The sequence below is a fragment of the Pyrgilauda ruficollis genome, unplaced genomic scaffold, assembly GCF_017590135.1.
Source record: "Pyrgilauda ruficollis isolate IOZ18807 unplaced genomic scaffold, ASM1759013v1 scaffold33, whole genome shotgun sequence".
NCBI lineage: Eukaryota > Metazoa > Chordata > Aves > Passeriformes > Passeridae > Pyrgilauda > Pyrgilauda ruficollis.
Window position 1 is genome coordinate 2,823,920 of NW_024524711.1, and position 22,067 is coordinate 2,845,986.

The 22,067-nt window shown below is 42.3% G+C and overlaps 1 protein-coding gene across 1 annotated transcript in view; it reads left to right on the forward strand.

Moving 5' to 3' along the window:
* LAMB4 (laminin subunit beta 4) overlaps positions 1-22,067 on the forward strand; it is a 40,004-nt gene that overhangs the window by 948 nt on the left and 16,989 nt on the right. Inside the window, exons 2-21 of the mRNA XM_041474590.1 lie at positions 304-461; positions 3,257-3,392; positions 4,992-5,065; positions 5,692-5,880; positions 6,022-6,085; positions 6,625-6,839; positions 7,642-7,762; positions 8,407-8,595; positions 9,197-9,376; positions 10,084-10,193; positions 10,650-10,729; positions 11,675-11,825; positions 12,750-12,881; positions 13,588-13,773; positions 14,958-15,079; positions 15,790-15,910; positions 16,849-17,026; positions 18,397-18,540; positions 18,744-18,975; positions 21,346-21,503. Of these exons, the coding sequence (XP_041330524.1) occupies positions 304-461; positions 3,257-3,392; positions 4,992-5,065; positions 5,692-5,880; positions 6,022-6,085; positions 6,625-6,839; positions 7,642-7,762; positions 8,407-8,595; positions 9,197-9,376; positions 10,084-10,193; positions 10,650-10,729; positions 11,675-11,825; positions 12,750-12,881; positions 13,588-13,773; positions 14,958-15,079; positions 15,790-15,910; positions 16,849-17,026; positions 18,397-18,540; positions 18,744-18,975; positions 21,346-21,503 (2,940 nt within the window). The remainder of the gene's footprint in view (positions 1-303; positions 462-3,256; positions 3,393-4,991; positions 5,066-5,691; positions 5,881-6,021; positions 6,086-6,624; positions 6,840-7,641; positions 7,763-8,406; positions 8,596-9,196; positions 9,377-10,083; positions 10,194-10,649; positions 10,730-11,674; positions 11,826-12,749; positions 12,882-13,587; positions 13,774-14,957; positions 15,080-15,789; positions 15,911-16,848; positions 17,027-18,396; positions 18,541-18,743; positions 18,976-21,345; positions 21,504-22,067) is intronic.

The following is a 22,067-nucleotide window of genomic DNA, read 5'->3' on the forward strand; positions in this document are numbered from 1 at the left end:
TATGTCAGGATGGGAAGCATAATAAATTATTGCTCATGGCAGATTGGCATTTTTACTGAAAAGTAATGTCTGAAAAATTTAGCATAGATTTGCAATATGCTAGCTATATTTTTTATTATTATTTTGCAGCTGGTGTGTTCATTACTGAAGTTCTTTAAAAAAAGTATAACTAAGGACAAAAGGGGTACAGGCAAAGGATAATTGTGTTTTCTGCCCATGTTGGGATTTAACTGATTTTGTCTGGGGAATACTGCTGGCTATACAAAACAATTTAGTCTTTCTTTGATCTTCTTTTATGCTCAGTGCTGCTAAGTCCCCAGCAGGCACAGCATGACTGTGGTGCTGGGTCCTGCCATCCAGCCCTTGGGGACCTTCTCCAGGGCCGCAGCAAGCAACTGACAGCCTCGTCAACCTGTGGGATGAGCAGCCCTCAGAAGTACTGCATTATAGGCTACCTAGAGGTTGGTTTGTTCTTTCTTCTTTAATAAACGGAACTCCTCTTACTAACCATATTCTCACTCTTCCTACTAACCTTATTCTCATCTGCATAGGGAATTTGCCCAGACTGGGAAGTTCCTGTGGGAGTTATCTGAATAATCGTCAGACAGGGTGACACTAAGTCTGGAGGAGGGCTGTGCCTCACTGCAGCACATAAGGAGGGTTTGGCAGCAAACAGCCTCCACAGTGATGTTTCTCTCAAGGGAGAGAAACATCCCTGAGATGCACAGGGATTTCTGAAGGGGCTTTGCTCTGCAAGTCCTCTTCCCCCTCAGGCCCCAGAGGTGAAGCCCACGGTCTGTGTGTGTGAGTGCAGGGGTGCCACAGGCTGCAGAGCCCTCTCCAGAGGACATGTCCATATGGTGTTGAGACCTGAGGCAGCCTGTCAAGAGATTGGCCTGAAATGAGGCCAGTGTTGCTGAAAGCAGAAAGCTGCCTCTGAAAAGGGAAGACCTAACGGTGTGGCCCAGGCTTTGGCCATGTGGGTGGGTCAGCAGATCCAAAAAAATTGTGGCTGACCAAGAGGATGCCTCTTATTCCCTGGCTGTGGTGATGGTGGGGGGGAACCACTGGGTATATGGAAGGTGTGCAGAAATGAGGATTCCCCTGTTGTACGTCCTGGAGGACTTGGCCCCACTGAGCTAATAAATTGTCACAAATAGAAATATTGTCACTAAATAACAGCCTAGGCTGAAGAGGAAGTTCAAATATAGCTCCATTTATAAGCAATTGAAAATAATTAGAGTTTATGACCTTCTAGCTTAATGTTGTGACACATTTGCAGAGTAAAGTATGAACATGGAACCAAGCACTGCTCCAAGCTGCACATTGTATCTACAGTTTTCTGCAAAATGTAAATATCTTTTTCCTTTGCTAAAATAGCCTGAATCCTCTTTCTAGTCCTAAAGGTGGATGATTGTCTTTTATTCTTGCTTTTTAGGAGGAGATCAAAGAGCAAGCAATAAAAAAATTCATTTTTTCACTTGCCTGTACTTACCCTTTGAATTATGTAAATATAGACTCATGAAAAGGAGCAGCTGTTCTGCAATAATCCCTGTGATTTAGTGCTGCTTCAACATATCTTGACCCCTGGCTGTCTCCTGAAGAGGGTGAAAACTACAAACTCTGCTGCTACAGAGCCCTTTGTCAATGTGTTCTGTTCCATCAGCTTGCATTAAATGTGTTGTAACCTACAGTGCATCAGAGTGCCACTCCACTTACACTTTGCTTTCTCACCAGCACATTTAGAATTCTTTGCTGGAGAGAGACCAGGAAGTTTTGCATCTTGTAAACCAAAGTTCTTCCTCTCCTCTCCTGATGACCTGTGTCAGGTTTCTTAAGAGCAAATCTTACTCATGAAAGTGGGTGTTAGTCAATGTGGCAAGCTACCAAGAGCCAGGATTTAGCTGGGATTCAGATGGAAGAAAACTAAAATTCAACTGCTTTGTGTTTGGGAAGGAGCACTACAAATAATTTTTAGTCTTTAATATGTCTTACTGTTTTTAAAATGTAGGTTAAGTGGGTTTTAGCTCAATGATTGGATTTACTACCTATATATGTATTGAAAGGAAAAGAGAGGGCACTCAGTGTTGAGGAGAGTATAAAGCTGCACGACTCAGAGGCAAATGGGATCTGCCAGACGTGGACATGCACATGCTTGTTCTTTGGAGCAGATTTTTATGGAGCAACCTTAAACATAAGTTGCCCCAGTGTCACATTGTTTGTCTATAAAAACCAGTTTGAGTGTTCATGATCCTTCCAACTACTTCAACAACCTGAGCTCTCCTTACCAGAGCTTTCTGAAATGAGATGACAGAGTTTTTTTTTTTTAATTTCTCACTCATCTGCTAAAATGTGCATTCCTATGTTTGTCAAGTGTAGTATAGAATGACTGAATATAATACATAATTACTATATTTGAAATGTATTAATTATACCTGTAAATCTATATATCTTCATTTATTTAAATGCAAATTATTCCCAGGTGATTTCATAATGCAAAGATGTTAAAACAATTCCCAATTCTTTGTGGACCCTGAGTGTACCATCCATCTCCTTCTGGGTCATTTCCAGCCTCCCAGCCATGGCCACCCCTGCCCACCCTGCTGAACACTTCCCCAGGGCCCTGCTGGCTGTGATGGCTGCTCAGGGTCTCCACATGATCCAGCTCAGGCCATCTCCCAGCCCAACATCTTAACCTTGTCACCTCTTCTTGCTCTCCTGCTCAATCCCCATTTTACCACCTTAAACAGGAACTCCTTGTCCTCACTATCAAAGCCTCTCATTCAGAACTGAGATATCAGTTAATCATTACTACCTTCATCATCTGCTTGTAGCATTTTCAAATAAGATCCTTGTGTCCTATTGATATCCTGATTTTCCTCCTTTGCATTGTTTTAAACTTTCCCAGTTCCCCTACGCTTCAAAAGACACTGACAGTGGTCAGGGTGGTGGCGTCATCTCAAACCAACTACTTACCTGGTGCCTGGTCTTACTGAGATCCCTTCTCCACAACTGAAAAAGTGTCACTTTTATAAAGTACCTGGGGAAGACCATGACCAACACTTACTATGTGCAAGCTTTGTGCATATGATGGTTCTCTTGGGCTTGTATATGAAAAGCCTGAGTGATTAAAAGCACAGGCATCCAAAGAAACAAGACAGGTTCAAGCCTTGCAATGACACAAATGTATGTACATCCACCTAAATTTTGTGAAGAATTCAAATTAAGCTTTTATTCTGCTCATTTTGTTTTCTAGGCTGAAGAGAAGTGCTTTCTCTGTGATTCCAGATACCCATATAATCCCTATACCCAGCACAACAGTCACATGGTCGAAAATGTTATCACAACGTTTGAGCCTGAAAGGAAAAAGAAGTGGTGGCAGTCAGAAAATGGTAAGTTCCTTAGAGAAGATGTTACTGCAAAATGTTACTGGGAGATTTCTGTATGTAATTGACTTTCACAAAGTTGCCTTCATGAAGAGATGAAAAAAAACCTGCATCTGTTCTTTGATTAGGTAATACTGAGTGATTTAAACCCATTTGTGTGTAGCAAGATGAGATTTCAGGAAGTCTGTGTTTCTGTGGACAAGTTTTAAACTCAGCACCTCCAAGAACTGACCAGAGGATGTGTGGCCATGAAAGTCATATATTTTCCACAGGGTGTCTACCTCGACAGAGAATTTTCATTTGGGGCAAAATATACATTTGCCTACAGATGTAATGTAAAGACAGTCTGTGAAACACAAACACCCATTTAAAAAATTATTTTTAAAGAACTAGTAGTTTAGGAAAAAATTAAATAAAGCCTGGCTATCAGCTCCCTTATTCTGATATTCCCAAGTTCCTTTTCTGCAGGGCTGTTCTTGATCCATTCATTCCCCAGCTTGTATTGATTCTGGGGATTGTCCTAACCCAGGTGTAGCACCTTGCACTTGGCCTTGACAAATCTCATCAGACTCCCAGAGGCCCACATCTCAAGCTTTTCCAGATCCCTCTGGGTGGTCACTGATCCTTCACATGTGTCAGCAGCACCACTAGGCTTGGTGCCCTCTGCAGCTTGTGGAGGATGTGTGCAATCCCAGAACTGATGAAGATAGTATCCTTACAGCTTCTCTGGGAAGACATGCTAGGAGGATTAACATTTACTCTGTCTTATTTGACATAAAGTGATTATGTGAAAAGCATTTGACTGGTTGGAAATTAAGGCATGGAAAAATAAGATAATATGTTACCTCTATTTTGAGTATCCAGCTGAAAATCCATAAGCCTTGTTTTTTCATGGAGTTTAGCAGGGATCTGTCACCGGCTTTGGACACCACTGCCGATAAAGCTGTGAGAAGAGCTTTCCTTGTTCTCTCTATCTTTCTTCTGGGATGAGGTCTCATGCACAGCCTGGTCAGCAGGAGTCCTGAGACTCCAAATGTGTACAATGGGGATATCAGCTGAGCTCCTGGCACTCTCTACAGAGGGTGTGTGACTTCTGGAGTTTTTTTCCATATTTGTTGCAGTTTTGGAAGATGCCTGGTGCAGTAGTTCTGCTCATAACAAATTTCACATCTGGAAGTATAGAAGGGTTTAACAGTTCTGTTTAGCAGGAAGAAAACACCTCATTTTATTAGTTCTCTTTTTCTTTCTTAGCAATAAGTGAATTATTTTAATGGATTTTAAAAGGTAAACCTAACTGGATATAGAAACACACAAACCCAGAACCCTCCCATGACCATCATTTACAGCCTGAATTATGTGAGCAGGACTTCAGCCATCTCCTGCAGTCTCAGTGACATGCAGCATTGCTGGTGACAGTGCCAGGAAGGCAGCACATTGTATTGCCCTGGAGAGAGAGGTCCAGCTGCACGGGTTTGTGCACAGAGGATGCCCCAAAGGGTCTAGCTGCTCTGCTGGAAAAGGCATCTTTAAATGCCCCATTGGAAAACTGTCTCAGCAACCACTTCAATGTACATATTGTGCACTTAATTTTCATTCTCTTTTCAGGCATTGACCATGTCAGCATTAGATTGGACCTAGAAACTTTATTCCAATTCAGCCATCTTATCCTGACCTTTAAGGTACATATTTTACCACAGCTTTTATGTAATATCATACACTAATTAACCACAGGAATAAATTGCTTAGAGAGGCAATGAAAGCTCCATCTTTAGAGGTTTGCAAGAACAGGTTAGATAAACACCTGTCAAGTATGGTTAAATTATAGTTGATCCTGCCTTAGGGGAGGAGGATAGACTGAACAGCTTCCTATTCATGTGCCTTCTGAACCTATTTTCTATAAATCCAAGAATTAAAACTGAAAAAATACTTTGCAAAATTACACTCTAAAAACGTAGGACATATCTGAACTGAAGTTGCTCTTTCAATTTAGTTCAGTTCATTCATATCAATTATGATCTAGATGATTACATTTTTTTTTTTTACTAAATTCCTAATTGTTATGGTAAACTTCCTTACTTAGAAAGTAATCACATATCTATATGAAATGTTACCTTTCCCTTTTGCTAGAGAGAGGTGCTAATGAGCTTTTTTAGAGACACCTGTAACCATCACAGTACCTGTAACGAGCCTATAAACTCTCAAATACAAAATTTTAGCATCCTTCAAAGAGGAATATCAAAATGTAACAACCCCTGAGGTGTCTTATTAATGCTGGCTTAGGGAATTCTTGAAATGTTTCTTGCAGACATTTCGGCCTGCAGCAATGCTGGTTGAGCGCTCTAGCGATTTTGGTCAGACCTGGAAAGTGTTCAGATATTTTGCCCATGACTGTGCAGCTTCTTTCCCCAACATCTCTTCTGGTCCAGCAAAAAGTGTTGGAGATGTTGTTTGTGATTCAAGATATTCAGACATCGAGCCCTCCACTGAAGGCGAGGTACTGTCAAGTGTCTGTTTGTATGAGTTCAAATCATTTGTGGAACTGAAAGTCTCTTGTCTGTTAAAAAAGAGGCCTGTCCTTTGTTCCCTTTGCTGGCTGCTCATCCCATCTCTAGAGCTTTATTGATTTGTTTTGCAGGTTGTTTTAAAAGCTTTGGATCCCAGCTTTGAAATAGAAAATCCATATGTGCCATATATCCAAGGTATGGACACTACATGTTTTGTCCAGAGACACTTTCCTGGTATTTTTTGTTTTGTACACTGAAAGGGTCAACAGCTCAGCTGGTGTAAGTCAAAGATGTTGAAAATTAGATACCTAAAGATATTAGGGACACATTGTATTCGTAAATTAAATGGGCCAGTCTTGTTCTCTAGCTCTGGGGGCAAACAGCAAAGCTCTGTAGAGCACATCCATGAAGCTAAACTGTCTTTCCCTCTGGATTCAGGCCCAATCCACACTGCTTTTTGAGAGCAGTCCCAGAGGTACACATGAACCCATGAAGACAGTGGCTGGGAAAATGCAGAGCCATACCAAGTAGGATGCTAACACTTATGCAGCTCTGTGCCAGGAGTGGGTCCCTGCACTACCACTGTAGGCATTACTGATCTTGGCCAACAGTGAATAATTTTCATTATCTCTTTACTATGGGAAATTTCTTGGATGACTGATTCAAGCTGAAGATTTCATACTGTTCATTTTAGCCTGAACTTTGGGCTCCTGATCTCTCTTCTTTCCTTCCAGATCTCATTACATTGACAAACCTAAGGATCAATTTTACTAAACTCCACACCCTTGGAGATGCTCTTCTTGGGAGGAGGCACAGTGATCCCCTTGAGAAGTACTACTATGCCATCTATGAGATGGTTGTGCGGGGCAGCTGCTTTTGCAATGGCCATGCCAGCCAGTGTGATTCCATGCAGAACCTACGGGGAGATGTTTTCCATCAGTCTGGGATGGTGTGTCCTTAATGCTGTCTCCAAAAAGGGGAGTCTCCATTGGTGTTTTGTGAGAAGGAAGAGGTGGAGGGAGGGAGCTGAAGGAAGATCTCTGATAATCTTTGGATTGGCCATTTGCAACTGCTAGTTAAATGTTTCAATGCAGACTCTTCCTTTAAAACCCGGGGCTGGAGTGCACAGAAGCTGTCTTTGTTGGCACTACTGTGGTGTTTCAAAAGCAACTGGGACAAGACATGTTGATAATAGCAGCAAAATGCCAGAGCTGTAATGGTGCAAATGTAATGCAGTAAGTAGCCTATGGCATGTGCAGACTTGAATGGCCACTTGTTGGGTGCATTCCACACTCCAGCTGGGCCTGGAGGCTCTGCAACGGGAGAGGAGGCACTGGCACAAAGAATAGCTGATAATGCAAACTAACCCATGAAAAATGGATTATTAAAAATTCCAGGAATGTGATTGCAAGTTCTTTCCCTCTGGGAACAAGAGTTCTTTTCTCCTGGAAAATATGTATCACAATATGAAGCCATATAGGGAGAGAGAGAAATAATCTAAAATTTTGATGTCTCCTTTGATATCTCTTTAAGTATTTTTTTCCTAAATGTTGCTCAGTGGCTTTAAAACTATTTGGTTAATGTTTGGATATATTCTCCAGATCTTTTACTCAAATAATTGAAAATTATGTCAGTTGAGGGAGCCAAAGAGCTTCAAATTTTCCTGATCTTGCTTACATATCTTAAACAAATATCTCCTCTCCTCTCCTTTTTTGTCACCTTATCTCCTCTCTCTTCTCACCACGTTACAGGTCCATGGGAGATGTATCTGCCACCATAACACTGAAGGTTTCTCTTGTGAAAGATGTAAAGATTTCTACAATGATGCTCCCTGGAGGCCAGCTGAAGGGACACAGGATAATGCTTGCAAACGTAACTCAAACATGATATTTTCCTTTTTAATAGTAGGAGTGGGTGTGGCACAATCCTACTCCAATCCATAATGAGATGGCCAGGTTTCTGGAAGGGAGACTTTCATGCCTCATCCAGAAAAACAGATTCCTGCATCCACAGGTGCTGTGTTATCCTACAAGAGGAAGAGCTGTTTCATGTTCGCATTCTTAAGAAAAAAAAAAAAACAACAACAAAAAACCCCCAAAAAAACAATAAAGGGGGAAAATCAGCTAATGCAAAAAAGATCATTCATTGGTTTGTGTTTTTCATGTGAGTGAAAGAATTTAGACATGGCTAAATTATTTATTTCCACAATAATAAGTAATGCAGTATTCACAAGAATAATACATTAGGATCCGTAACAAATATTCAGCTAGAAATTTCTTCAGCAGAGTAGTGTTCCCCACTGCATATCAGGCACACTCACCTGCATTTCCAAGTTTAGGATACAGTTCTCTCCGAAGACTCCATTTTTTTCTCCCAGCTGTAAGACACAAGGCCTGGGAATAATCTTGCTGGGCACTGAAACCATACAAGTAATCAGTGTTAAGTGTAGACAGCAATGTGGCCAGACCACAGCATTTACCTGGTGTGAAATACCCCACTGTTTGCTTTGGTTTCAGGTTGTAACTGCAACAGCCACTCCAGCAGGTGCCACTTTGACATGGCCGTGTACCAGGCCAGCGGTGGGGTCAGCGGTGGCGTTTGTGAGGACTGCCAGGACAACACCACGGGCCAGCACTGCGACAGCTGCAAACCTTCCTTTTACCAGGATCCACTCAAAGTCATCTCAGATCCTCGGCCGTGCCTCCGTAAGCTTCCCTTTTTAACTTCTGCAAGTGACTCAAAACAGGGCTGCTCTGGTTCCCTTTGCTCCGAGCCCTATGGCCATCCCCGTGCTTAAATGTCCACGTGGTTGTAAAAATGTTACCAAACCTATAACATCCAAACTGCCCTACTAAGTAGCTGTATGACAGTATCCTCCAACCAGCACTGTGAAAAGAGCTGTATATTCCAACTCCTTGCTAAACAGAGCTTAGAAATCCAGCAAAGCTATAATTTTTCTTGAACAAGGTCAATACAAATAGCAGTAGTGATGTTTCTTCTGTGACCTTCCACGATTACAGAAGAGACTCCAAAATGATGGGAGGAGTAAATAACTTTTGCTAGATACCTGCCATATGCAAGAAAAATAATCTTTCAGACATGAAAGCTCTTCTTCTGAAAGATGACCTAAATTCATTATTAACATAGGATGGAGAAAACACTCTGAGTATTATTTAATTGTAGCAATTGGCTGGCATGAAAACTCCTTAAGGAGGGAAGGGCAGATCACCAGCAGCTCTGTAACTGCATTTTCACGCTGACATCTCCATGTGCTTTTTTTGTGCGTCTCCCTGACCCTGCCTGCAGCATGCAGCTGTGACCCCGCGGGGACCCTGCCCGAGGGTGTGTGCGAGAGCCGCACGGACCCCGCGCTGGGCACGGTGGCGGGGCGCTGCCCCTGCAAGGACAACGTGGAGGGCGCTCGCTGCGACAAGTGCAAGGCAAACTACTACGGGCTGAGCGGCAGCGACCCCCTGGGCTGCCAGCGTATGTAAACCACCCCTTCCAGCCTCCTTTCCAAAGCGTTTTTAAGGCTTGAAGGTAGTTGAATGCACAGATCCACACAGTAATGCTCTTGTGACTTGAGTCACAAAATACACAGCTGCCTGCTGTAATTTAACATCAACAAAATTTAAGGTTTCTATTGCAGCATCCAAGACTGAAACAACACAAAATGACTTTCAGAATGCATAATATAATGCAACAGATCAGGCTATTGCTCATAGAAGGGTTATCAAATATGCAACTTAATTGAAAAAGGATATTGAGATGACAGCAGCTGCTGCCTTGCCAAAAGAACTTCCAGCCAACCATTCCTCTGAGAAAGGCTTGGTGAAAGCACATCCCACCCCTGCCCAGGTGCACCCCAGGTGGGTTTATGAGCACGTTATGCCCACACCAGGTGCTCAGCCACACACAAGGACTGCAGTGCAGATCAGCACACAGCCCTTGGCAATCCACTGCTGAGGCCTTCTGCCAGTGCCTCTGCTCCCCCCAGAGAGGGACCCACTGAGGAAATTGTCCATTTCCAAGGGCAGTCTGAGGGCTGGAGGGTGCCAGGGCACATTCATGTGCAGAGTGTCTGTGTGGAGGATGGAGACTGCCAGTCATGCTGATGCCACATCTAATGTAAATGCCAGTCCTGGGCTGTCACTGGGCCCTGGTGAGGTAACTGCACTTTTCTGTCCCTGCAGCCTGCAACTGTGATCCCTTGGGCAGCTTGCCCTTCTCCGTCTGTGATCCTGCCACGGGACAGTGCCTCTGCCAGAGGTTCACCACAGGGCAGCGCTGTGAAAGATGCCTTGTACGTACTCAGATTTTGGGTTCACTTCTGCATGCGGTTGTGGAAGTCTCCTCACTCATCTCACACCTTTTCATTGCCAGAAAAGTGAACAATTAGTCAAAATTCAAAATAATTTTATACCTGTGTGCTCTCAATTTGCATTGACACGTTTGCTTTTCTTTCTCTGCTCCCAAGTATTTGTGCAATCAAATTGCAGGGGGAGGAGCACTCCCAGGAAGGAAAGGAAATGCAAAATTATGTCCTTGATCCATCTTAGCTATTTACAGAGCAATTTGCTTGTACAAGTGGGTAAATATCTGGCTCTTGCAGTGGCTGAGCACCCCTGCTATCCGGTAAGAGGAGCAATCTCCCATGGCCAAGCACAGTAGTGCTCTATTGTTCATCCAGCAGAACGAGTTTTGTTTTGCTTTGCATACTTAAACATTTGCCATAAAAGAACCTTTCTTTTTATACCAGGCAGGATACTGGGGTCTTGGCAACAGCTTGTATGGCTGTTCTCCATGTGACTGTGATATTGGTGGATCCCAGAATAACTTGTAAGTTAAAGTTCTTCAAGTTCTTTCTTGGTTTTAATTTTTATAAACTCTTAGGCTAGATTTTCTGGTTAGGTTAATAGTCACAGTACAGATAGGGAAATAGAATGTAGATGGAATTTCATCATATACAAACAGTGTGAAGTTTGGTGGAGATCTTGGAAATTTATTTGTGTAAGGGGATTTACCTATTTCCTTTGAAACCAACCTTAAATCTGGTTGAGACTAGATATGTTTAATATGAAATATAAAACATATGCCTTGAGAGAACCAGAGGCCCTAATATCATTAGAACCTAGAAGTAAGTTAGGGGTGACATTTTTGACTTAGCTTCCTACATCTACCTTAAATGCTAGATTTTTTTTTTCTCTGTCCTATTTAAAATGTGTAATTTTAGAAGCAAGGTTGGTTTCAGTTGGACTCCTCCAAAATCTCTTGTGTAGGGGTCTTCACTACTGATGTTAGGCTTCAGATAGAAGAGCACACAGTCCCATGTGTAGAGCATCTCCTTGTGAGCAGGTAAATCACCTGGTGTATTAAATACATGTGTAAGCATATGAAAACATTCAATATCACATCAAAGGTCCTTCTGATCTCATGTCCTGCCTCCATAATTGTGGGTAACAGATTATTAAGAATTATGAAATAGTGATTCTTATAGAAAAAGATACAGGAATAGACAGGAAGCAAAAGGATCAGTGCTTCAGGTATGGAACAGACAAAGATAAAGGAGGTTGTGAACTCTGAAATCATGGAAAAGTGGCATTGAATAAATGCAGCATCAGAAACAGAGGAGGTGGGTGATAGGAAGAAGTTTAGTGATGGAGATAATCCAGCAATGGGAGAAATTAGGCAAAGGTGGAACGAGGGTGGCTGTGAGCTGCCCTCATGCTGTGAGGACCCCGCTGTGCCACTCTGATGTCCTTCCTTTTCCAACTCTTCCCATAGGTGCTCGCTGAAGGACGGTCAGTGCAGGTGTCTGCCCAACATCGTGAGCCGCCAGTGCAACGAGCCTGCTCCAGGATACTTCTTTCTACCCCTGGACTATTATATTTATGAAGCTGAGCATGCAAAGCCCCTTTCTGGCTCTGCACCCTTGGTAGGTATTTGGCTTTTTGGGGGTTGTACTGAGAGGGGATAATTGTGGTGGTGACACTGGGAGCTGAGGCTGAGGAGGAGAGCCCTTGCTTGGGTAGCAGCTCTTCAGCAGGAAAATGCAAAACAAGCTCCTTGACCATTGTCAAGTTTGTTTTCCATGGACATGACTATTCCATGACTGTGGCTGTTCAAAAGGGACAGTCACTACAGCATGGTATGACCTGCAAAGCTGCCCTTGCTGCTTCTCAAGTGCAAGCTGGTCTAGCGTGAATTAAAGACATACATTTAATTATTTAAATTAGAGGAAAGTGTTTGAATTGCCAATAGCTCTCATGAAATGTTTTATTTCTTGTAATCTCCAACAAGGGAAGAATCAAATTACTCTCTGCTCCATTGGACTAATTCCTGCTGCCTTATATAGCCGCATTGATTGTAACCTAATTTCCTCAAGAATTTGGCATCCATCTGTAATGTTTTTTGAAAAATTAATTTTTTTTCCCCCTTCGACATGGAGCAGTTGTTCCCCATGCTGAATGCAAACCTGAAATGCATCCCTTCCTCTGTCTATGCTTTTGCTAACATTTTTTCTCTGACATGTTGTACAGAAACTATAGATAAGGAATAATAAAAAAATGTTTATTTTCAGGTTGCATCCACAAATATTTAGCTATAGTCACAATCTGTAATCATCCTACAGTCCAATAATTAAATGGAAAACAGATGTCTGGGACATAGCTTATGAGGGAAAAGTGCAAGTTAATTTTAAAGGAGTGAAGGAAAAAGATTTCCAGCAGCTGCTGGGCCACAATTTAGAGTTTCTCCCAGTGAGAATAAATCTTGTTTTAAGAATGTGAATTTTCATTTACTTGCTTACCACCCTTCAACATTGTCGAGACAGTGCTGCTCCTCTTTTATTACTTCATAGGTTCAGCCAAGCACTCTTCCAAGGTGTGACATTTACTTCCAGAAGAAAGGCTATGAGTTCATGATTGAAAATGGAAAGATTGTGTTAAACAGGAACAAGAAACGAACTGTAAGGAAATCTGGACTGGAACAGGTAAATTAGAACTTGAATAGTTACTTAAGTTTACACCAAATAATAAAATTTTATTTTGTAACAAAGGGCAAGGAAATGTCTGAACACATGGGATTTGCAGTCTCAGACATTACAATCCTGACACATATCAATTTTTGGTACACAGTTGGGTTGGACATTTTATTATTCACACAGACAGGCTTGCTCTGCTGTGTCCGGTGCCTTTGTAGACTTGAGTTCTATGAATTTTTGGAAGAGAAAAGTTCTTATGAAAAGTAATTTTTTTTGGTTGCAAGACATTTCCAACAAGTTTACCAAGACATTAGCATGGTACCTCCTGCACTTAAATGCAGCCATTGTAAGTACTGATATTTATATATCCTGCTTATAATGGAATAGTCCAGCCATGTGTGAAATCAGGCTTACTCTGTTTAAGGTTTGCAATGTGAATGTTTGGAGATGCCAAGTATTCAGAGGTGAGTGGATTATTCTGGTCCCTCTTATTGCTGTTGCTGCAAAGTTATAGGAAGCTTTCCTTTACATGTGTCCCCAAATATCCTACCTTTGGGAGAGTCTTAGATTGTCAGTCTCGAGCTTGTCCAGAAAATGAGACTGATGGCTAAAATAAGTAAACAATGTGGCAAAAATATTTCCTTTATTTTTTCCAAGTTTGTTTTTGGGTAATTTGACTCTGTGTGTTGCTGAAAATGCCATTGTGTCCCTGCAGGGTGCGATGCAGTTTGGACAGGACTCGGATTTGGCAGTGGTGCTCCGGCAGCCCAGCGCTGGTCGGGCTGTCACCTGGACAGGACATGGCTTTGCCCGTGTTCCCAGTGGAGCTGGGCTGAGATTTGCCATCAGCAATGTTCCCTTTGCTATGGACTTTGATATCACAGTTCGCTATGAGCCTGAGGTACTTGTGATGTCTTGTGATGTTGTGATAGGTGCAGAGTCTATTTTGTGAATAATAGGATAAGCAACTTGTCCTATTCTTTATATCTACAATTAAAATTGCTTGGTTTTTCACTCAGTAACAAATTGCCTTATCAACCAAGTAATATGTTTTACACTGACCCCCTTAACCCTTTCCACTCAAATATGAAAAATCTGCACTAAAAGTGTTTTCTAAGCATTGGCCAAGATTTCCTCTTCTGAATGTTTCTCTTTTGGCACCTTTACTTGGACTGGACTTTTACTCAAAAATCAAATACACAGAAAATACAGTTCCTTTTAGACAAGCATCCTGTACTCCTAGCTGGGCTTTTTTGAGCAGCAAAATGTGTACAGGCAGGAGTGATCTGCACAGATGCTTATCCAGGCCTTTTGCAGGCATTCCGCTTCCCAGTTGTTCCAGCTGGACTCTGAGATGTGTGAAAATTGTAGGAAAATAGCCAAATTACTATTTTTTGCCTGGAGAAGATTTCTTAATGATGATGACATGTCTAGGGAAATCTGTTAATCCAAATCTGGTTAAACTCATGTCCTTACCCATGTCTTCAAAAACACACGCAAGTGTTTTATTGGTAGCAGCTTTTGTATGCTCCTTACTCTTTTGCAATTCTCTGGGACAGTCCCACAACTCAATATTTTCCTGCTGTCTATTGTGTTCTGTTCTCTGACTGGCACTCTGAGGCAAAACAATCTCCCAGTGCCTTAAAACGTTGGCACAATTTTTCAGTGGGCTAGCTTGAGGTAGCTTTTTCTGTCTAAGGATTGAAGAGTTGGATTTTAAATAAATTTGTTACAAAGTTTTTTATGTTTACTATTTCTTATTAGATGTGTGAGAAGGCAGCTAATGAAGGATATCTCCAGAAAAACACTGTGCTAAGAAAAGAAACAACTCCAATGACTCTAACAGAGCTGTTTCCATTTGAACAAGCTGAGGTCCCATTTCCGTCTCTGCTTTTCATTATCTATTGCAAATACAATGAATTTTTCACAAATAACATTGTTTTTCAGTGCTATAAAGAATGAAGAGAAAGTCTGTCTTGTCACTGCAGTGTGCAGTGATTCAGATGGCTTTCATTAACACTTGCAAAGAGAAAGCAGGTTTTTCAGATACAAAATGTAGCCATAATTTTTGTCTGTTGTTTATAGTTGTTGGAAGACTGGCTTGCAAGCGTTGCCATCCAGCCTGCTGGTATCTTGTCAGGTCAACACTGCAAAAACAAGGTCCTTTCACAGGAGCCACATGAGTTGCCTCTCCCAGCTGCAAAGAGGTCTGACTGTTGGTGTCTTTTTGCCTGTAGATCTTCTGAGTGCAAATCATTTACTGCAAGAGAAGCACTGCAGAGCAACACATGTGTGGGATAGTGGGAATATCAGAAACACATGTGTGGCCTTTTCTGTTGCTAGCACACCACAATACTACATAGGCTCTAAGGAAGAGTCTGATGTCCCAGTCCTTAATCTGGCAAAGGTTTGCCAAACTCAGGAGAGCAGCCTGAGATCCAGCTGAGACTGGTTGCTCTGCTGAAGATCCAACTGCAGCTGCTTCAGTATAGAAAGGAAATATTGACTTAAATTCACTGTCATACTCTATTTTCAAAGCCAGCTTTTCAGCTTGGACCTGTGTAAAGAATAGAGAGAAGCTAAGAGGATGTGACCAATATCTTGATCAAATAGGGACAGGAAAGGATGAATATGTACAGTGAGTTGCAAACCCCCTTGCTAGAAGCAGTAAAATCTGCCATTTTCAGTTTAATCTCCCCCGGATTAAATTGCACTTAGTGAAGCATCTGGCAGAAGTCCTGCAGCTTTCCCAAAGCTTGCAGGCATGGGGGTGGGTGTGCTCCTCACAGGAGCAGGGCTTGCTCCAGGCTGCAGGCATCAGTTTGCAGGCACAGAGGGAAGGGAGAGCTCACAACATTCAGTAAACTTGCCTTGTCCTGACTCCTGGCTGTAACTGTGCTTCATTTCTGCTAAACAGGATTGCAATCCTGCAAACTCCAGTCTGCCTGGAGCCGGGAACAGAATATTTTGTGGATGTGTATTTTTCTCAGCTCTCTGCCTCTGACAAGAAGGCAAAATCATTCATCTTGATTGACTCAGTGAGTAGTTCTGTCACAAGTCCCTTAAGGTTGTATTTATACACAGTGATTTTTTTCTTACAGACTTATTAGAAGTATATAAGGTAAATAAGTAAATAAGGTATAGTGTGTTTTAAAAGAAATTCAGCTTCTGTTTTTCTCCACTGGCATTGTTTGCATATTTTTGTATGGAAAGGCAGAATTATATCTGGTTAAATTTTCATGGAGCAATACAAGTCATATTTGTTGCATGCATTGCATGTATCTCAGTCTGTTGCTCATTGATTATGAACACAGTCCATATATATGTGCTGATAAGATGCTGTGGCTATGGTTATAAATTTGTACAGCTCCTCATCACTTAGGTTTTTTTTAAATATCTCTAATTTGTTGGGATCATGGATATTTTTAATTATTATATTGGAATAGTAAAATTAGATGTGTACTTCCTGGGAATCAGGTCCAGATATTTCCCAAGTTTCCATCAAGTCAGGAACTGGGTGTTAGTTTTGGGTCCTTCTCTTGAGAAAAATATTTTTAGGTCTATTTCTCTTATTATTCCTGTAGAACTAGACCTGGCAAGGGCTGGCTATACTTGGACATAGAACATTCAGCTGATTTTTCCCTATCACAGTAATACAAGTGAAAATTTTGGCCAGACACTGCTTTTGGCGTCACTAACACAGCACAGCAAGACCAGTTCTGAGTATATATCAGAGATCTTATTATATAATGTTATTTTTTTAAACACAGTCTCTCTTATTTGAAGAACTCAGGGAATGTTTAGACCCTCAGAATAAATGTGAATTTAGATGACAGAATGGCACAAATGCAGATTTGGAAGCCCAGTGCTCCAGGCCTCTGTCGTTGAGATGGAAATCACATTAAGAGAATGTGGGAAATTCTGGTTTTCAATATATCTAAGCAAAATTATTTCCTTTTCTCTCTTAACAACAAAGCTTGGACTTATTCCCAGAATCAGCTCCGTGGAGAACTTATGCAGTGAAAAGGATTTAGATGAATACCAGAAGTATCACTGTATTGAAATTGCATCTGAAGTTGGGCCTCACGTCCTGCCCGAAGCGTGTGCACGGCTCATAGTGAGCCTGTCAGCCCGAATCCACAACGGCGCCGTCGGTAAGGACCAGCCTGCACAGGCAGCTCTTTTGGGCAGTTGCTGGTTCTCCCTTGAGTTTGTAGGATATGTTGACTGTGGTGCTCTCAGCCTGCTGTGGTGTAGTGAAGCTGGCCAGCATGTGATATCCATGGATGTGCGGGGTATATCCCGCTGAACCCTGCGTGTGCTGCAAACACCTGTTGGTGGCATGAATCTCAGAGTTCATCACTGCTGATGGGCTTCATGGAGCAGCATGAGAGGGACCATGACAGTGTTTCTGTGTCTTCTGAAAAGCATTTCAACCAGATGCCTTTACCATATGGCCAAAGCATTCTTTCTTTTCTGGCTGCTGTAAATTGACAGAGAAGTTTCAAAGCCCTCTCTCTAGATGCTGTAGGTTAGCTGAATGCCTTGGTAAGATTCCAGACATAATGCTACATAAGTTGGGGTACTGGAAGAGTTTCCAGTAAAACTGGAAGAATCCACCAAGAAAATCTTGATGATACTCCAGCAAGAAGGCAGTGGCAGGTAGGGTTTGAAATTCCTAGGCAGCTTCCTGGACCCACCATTAGCTGGGCTCAGTAGCTCAGGGAATTTCCCAAGTGTTTGTCCCTGAGAAATGGAACTTTTCTGCACTTCCAGTAATAGGAGCGGCCTATCTGGGCAACTTTGGTGGCCAGCTTCTTCCAGGGAGCCTAGCAGCAATGCCTCCAAAGTGATAGCATCTGCTTGGGTTGGGCAATTTTTAGCACTGATGCCTCACTCACTTTAATATCAGGCAATGAGGTCACAGCTGTGCAACCAGTGAACCCCTCATTTAGGCCTGGGCTGTGCTAACTCCCTATTGGCCTGATTCCTAAAGTGATGAGATTATCCCAATGAAATGTGGGACTTTGGTTTTCTAGTGCTTTCCAGAGCATCCTGGAAAACATCCTCTGTGGGATAGCAGAGCATCTTCACTCAATAAGTTAGTCCAAGGTGTCCAGAAGGAAACAAACAGTACACAGATGCAAACTAAATGCAGCTTGCAGGTTATGCCCAGTGCTCCAGCTAGATGCAGATCTATAGCAAATCTTTCTAGACTTCAGGATGTCTTTATTTGGATCTACACTTTTCTACTCCCTTTCTGTCCTACCCCAATGTGTGCTGAAGGCAGTGCCTTGAGTGTGGCAACTGCAACACCAAGGCTTGTGCTGGTGCCTGATATACCATCACCATTGGTGCTACACCATCAAATAATCTAAACTATGGCCATCATCAGGTTAGTGAACCCCTGAGAAGAAGAACCAAATTCTTTCCTACCTATTTTACAGTGTGAAGCCTGCAAGCTGATGAGAGCAGTAGAACTCCTTGACAACCTAACCTGTTTTGATTTTTTTCCCCTTGCCAGCATGCAAGTGCAATCCCCAAGGGTCGCTGAATGCCAGCTGCAGTAAACTGGGTGGCCAGTGTCAGTGCAAAGCCAACGTCGTGGGACGCTGCTGTGACACCTGCTCTGCAGGCAGCTATGGCTTTGGCTTCCATGGCTGCTATGGTGAGTGCTTGCAGCCAGCACCACTACCACTACCATATCCCAATTTTTCAGGTCTTTGAATCCCAGATTATGTGTCAAGCAACATAAAAAATGTTTCCACGAATAACAAATTTTCCATCCCTGCTGCCTTTGAGCAGCATCAGCGATGGGATGGGTTGGCAGGAATGCTTTAAGGACACAGCTTTGCTTTTGGTGTTTTCCAGCGTGCGAGTGCCACCCGCAAGGCTCGCTGAGCCCGCTGTGTGACCAGGTGACGGGGCAGTGCTCCTGCCGCCGGGAGGTGGATGGCCAGCGCTGCAGCCGCTGCCTGCCTGGGTACTTTGGCTTTCCTCACTGCCGTCCCTGCCCTTGTAATGGCCACGCGGATCTGTGCGACCCTCGGAGCGGAGAGTGCCTCAACTGCCGCGGGTTCACTGCTGGAAGCCGCTGCGAGAGGTCAGTTCATGGGCTGTGCTGCAAAGCTGCGCCAGACACTGGTTGTGGTGTTTGTGAGGGTCCCAGGACGAGGGAAGAGATGAATCTGACTCCATGTTCTCAGAAGGCTGATTTATTATATTATGATATTATATTAAAATAAATTATATACTAAAACTATACTAAACTATAGAGAAAAGGATACCTCAGAAGGTTTAACAAGAATCAATAATAAAAACTCATGACTGACTCCTCAGAGTCTGACACAGCTGGCTGTGATTTGTCATTAAGTAAAAACAATTCACATGTTTTTACTTAAATGACAAATCACAATGAAAGCATCACCTACCACATTCTAAAGCAGCAAAGCACAAGGAGAAGCAAGCAGATAATTATTTACATTTTTCTCTGAGCCTTCTCAACTTCCCAGGAGAAGAAATCCTGGTGAAGGGATTTTTCAGAAAATATCACGATGACACTGGTGGTCTCCAAAATGCCTGTGTAGCTGGGGGCCTACAAATGCATCAATGACCTTAACAGGTCATTGACCTTAACAGGTGATTGACATATAAACATGAAACTGGGCCTGGCTGCTGAATGTCTACTATTACTATTACCTATTGCATGTGGAAATGTGCATGCAATGCCTGTGGGTGGACTGCAGCAGGGCATGCACCCAGCATTGCAGTAGGCTACCTGCAAGAGACACGGAGGCCATGGCACCATGTACTTGGAGACGTGCACAAAGCACTGTATGTGGGACAAACTGACTCCTGCCAGGTTCCAAATTGCCAGCTTTCAAATTTAAAATCAGCATGAAGCTAGCCAAGAGGCTGAATATTGTGCTGAATACTCATTTTAATACTCAATTACCTTCAAGGAGTTTAAGTAAATGTGCCCTCTTTGCTGGTCATATTAGTTCTGTGTTACCAGCAAATTACTTTTCCCATGTGTTCCAGCTCCATTCAGAGCACTGCTCCTCTTTTTTATTTTGTACACTGGCAGCAGTGTCACAGTTCAACATGAACATTGAAATTAAGTTTGTTTAGTTTGGTTTGGCTGGACTGTACCTTGTCATTAATTTTTAAAAGGTTTTCCTCATGAAACCTGTTGAGTTTTTCCTGTAGTGCTTTTAGACAATACAGTATTCGGCTGTTCTATTTGTAGATGGCAAACAGATTAAAAGTGGCAGACTGAAACACTTTTTGCCATGTGGCTTTGCTGGATCTCCAGACTCCAGGGGGAGGAAAATCAGATAGCCAAGTCTTTTAGCCTTGCCTGTATACATATGGAGAGCTGTGCTCCCATTTGCTACAGTAGAAGAGATCAAAGACTGAGGATGCTCCAGGAGCCTCTGCATTGTTGTTGCTGCAGCTGCAGGACTGTGGGGGGTTGGGATGCAGAGGCAGTGATGGTGAGCAGGTGGTTGAGCCCCCAGGGAGCCCCAAAAGCTCCCACCAGTTCGGGTAACAGCACAGCCACCAGCACCTTCAAAGAGCCATTACCCCAAGTTTGCAGAACATGTCAGACAGAGCATGGCTCAATAAATATGTTGCATCTAAAATATGCAGTATTCTCTGAGTACTCTTAAGGAATCATTGCTTTTTTTGCCTGTGCCAGCACTTTTTACTGTCATGCCAACCACTCTGTCTGGATAGAAATAGATGAATATATGTGCTGATAGGTAAATATAGAGAATTTTTATATGGCAGCTTTTAGCTGCCTATGCAGAGCATGTGTGATATGCCATATCATCATCTGCAGAGGATCAGGAATGGGACATCACGCCATGATCAAGTGAAGCCAATTTATTGCAAAAAGCAAGCTATATTTATATTGTGTTCTACTGCTCATGCCTCAAGCTAATACATGATTGGTTAAATCCATCTGTGCATGCGTTTTAAGCTTTCAGTTAATTTTAGCTTGTTTCTTCTTCACGCGTCTCGCTGTGGTTTTCTTGTCTGCCTTTACATCCTGAACCATCTGTTGCTGAGAGTGTTCTTCTTCTTCCCTGCCCTGTCCTTCAAGGGCATTGTGACCTTACTCAGTTTCTATGAAGTCTGGATTGTGCATATATATATATATATATATCCATTGTCTTACAAAAAACCCTCAACAATAATAATTCAGTTTAAAATTGTTCCAGAGTAGGCGAAAGTCTTCACAAACATTTATTGAAAGGAAAACATATGTCTTTCTTTTTGGTTCAGATTTTGAGAATGCAGCTCTGATTTTCCATTTTAGAACACCTTTGAAATATCTCTACCAATTGATGGAGATAGCATTACAATGATCTGGAATACTAATTTCAATATATACATATAAATTGATTCACCTGCATGAAGCACTTGACAACTTGTCCTGCTTTGTGTTGTTGTCCTGCTTTGGCAGGTGCATGGATGGCTATTATGGAAACCCTCTGGATGGAGAACCCTGTCTCCCATGCATGTGCCCAGGGGCACCTACAAGCAATAGGTATTTTGCACATTCCTGTTACCAGGACTCCCAATCTGCACAGCTTGTCTGTAATTGTCTCAAGGGATATTCAGGTATGAAGCAAAATAAGGACTGGTTTTGATACTACTTAAATTAATGTAAGAGAAAAAAAATTATCGTCTTCCACCTGTCATGTGTTCAGAAATAACGAGATAATGCTAATAAAACAGCTAAGAAGAGTTAGTACTCAAGTTTACTGAAATTATGTGGCTAAGTTCTGACTAGGAAGAATGGGAATTGTGCAGTTAGTGTTTTCAAAAGGGATTCACCTATGCAGATACAGTGAAGATGCAGATACATTAATTATTCTGATGTCACTCTCTGGAAATCTCCTCCTTTCCAGAGGCATTACACTAATCTGGTGAGGAGAGGGGGGAGAACTGCAGTTGCTTCTTACCTCTGAAAAAGAAGCATTGCAAGCACAAATGGGAATGATCAGAAAGAGATTATAAGATTTCCTAATCACAGAAAGTCTTTCTCCATATAGAGGAAACTCTTTGACTTTATGCCTTAAAGTGACTGCTTCATGGTTCAAATAGTCATTTTAGAAATGGGGTTTCTGTTCTCAGCTGTCTAAAATGCAGATATTTTTGCAGCAAACTGATTCCTCATTTCCT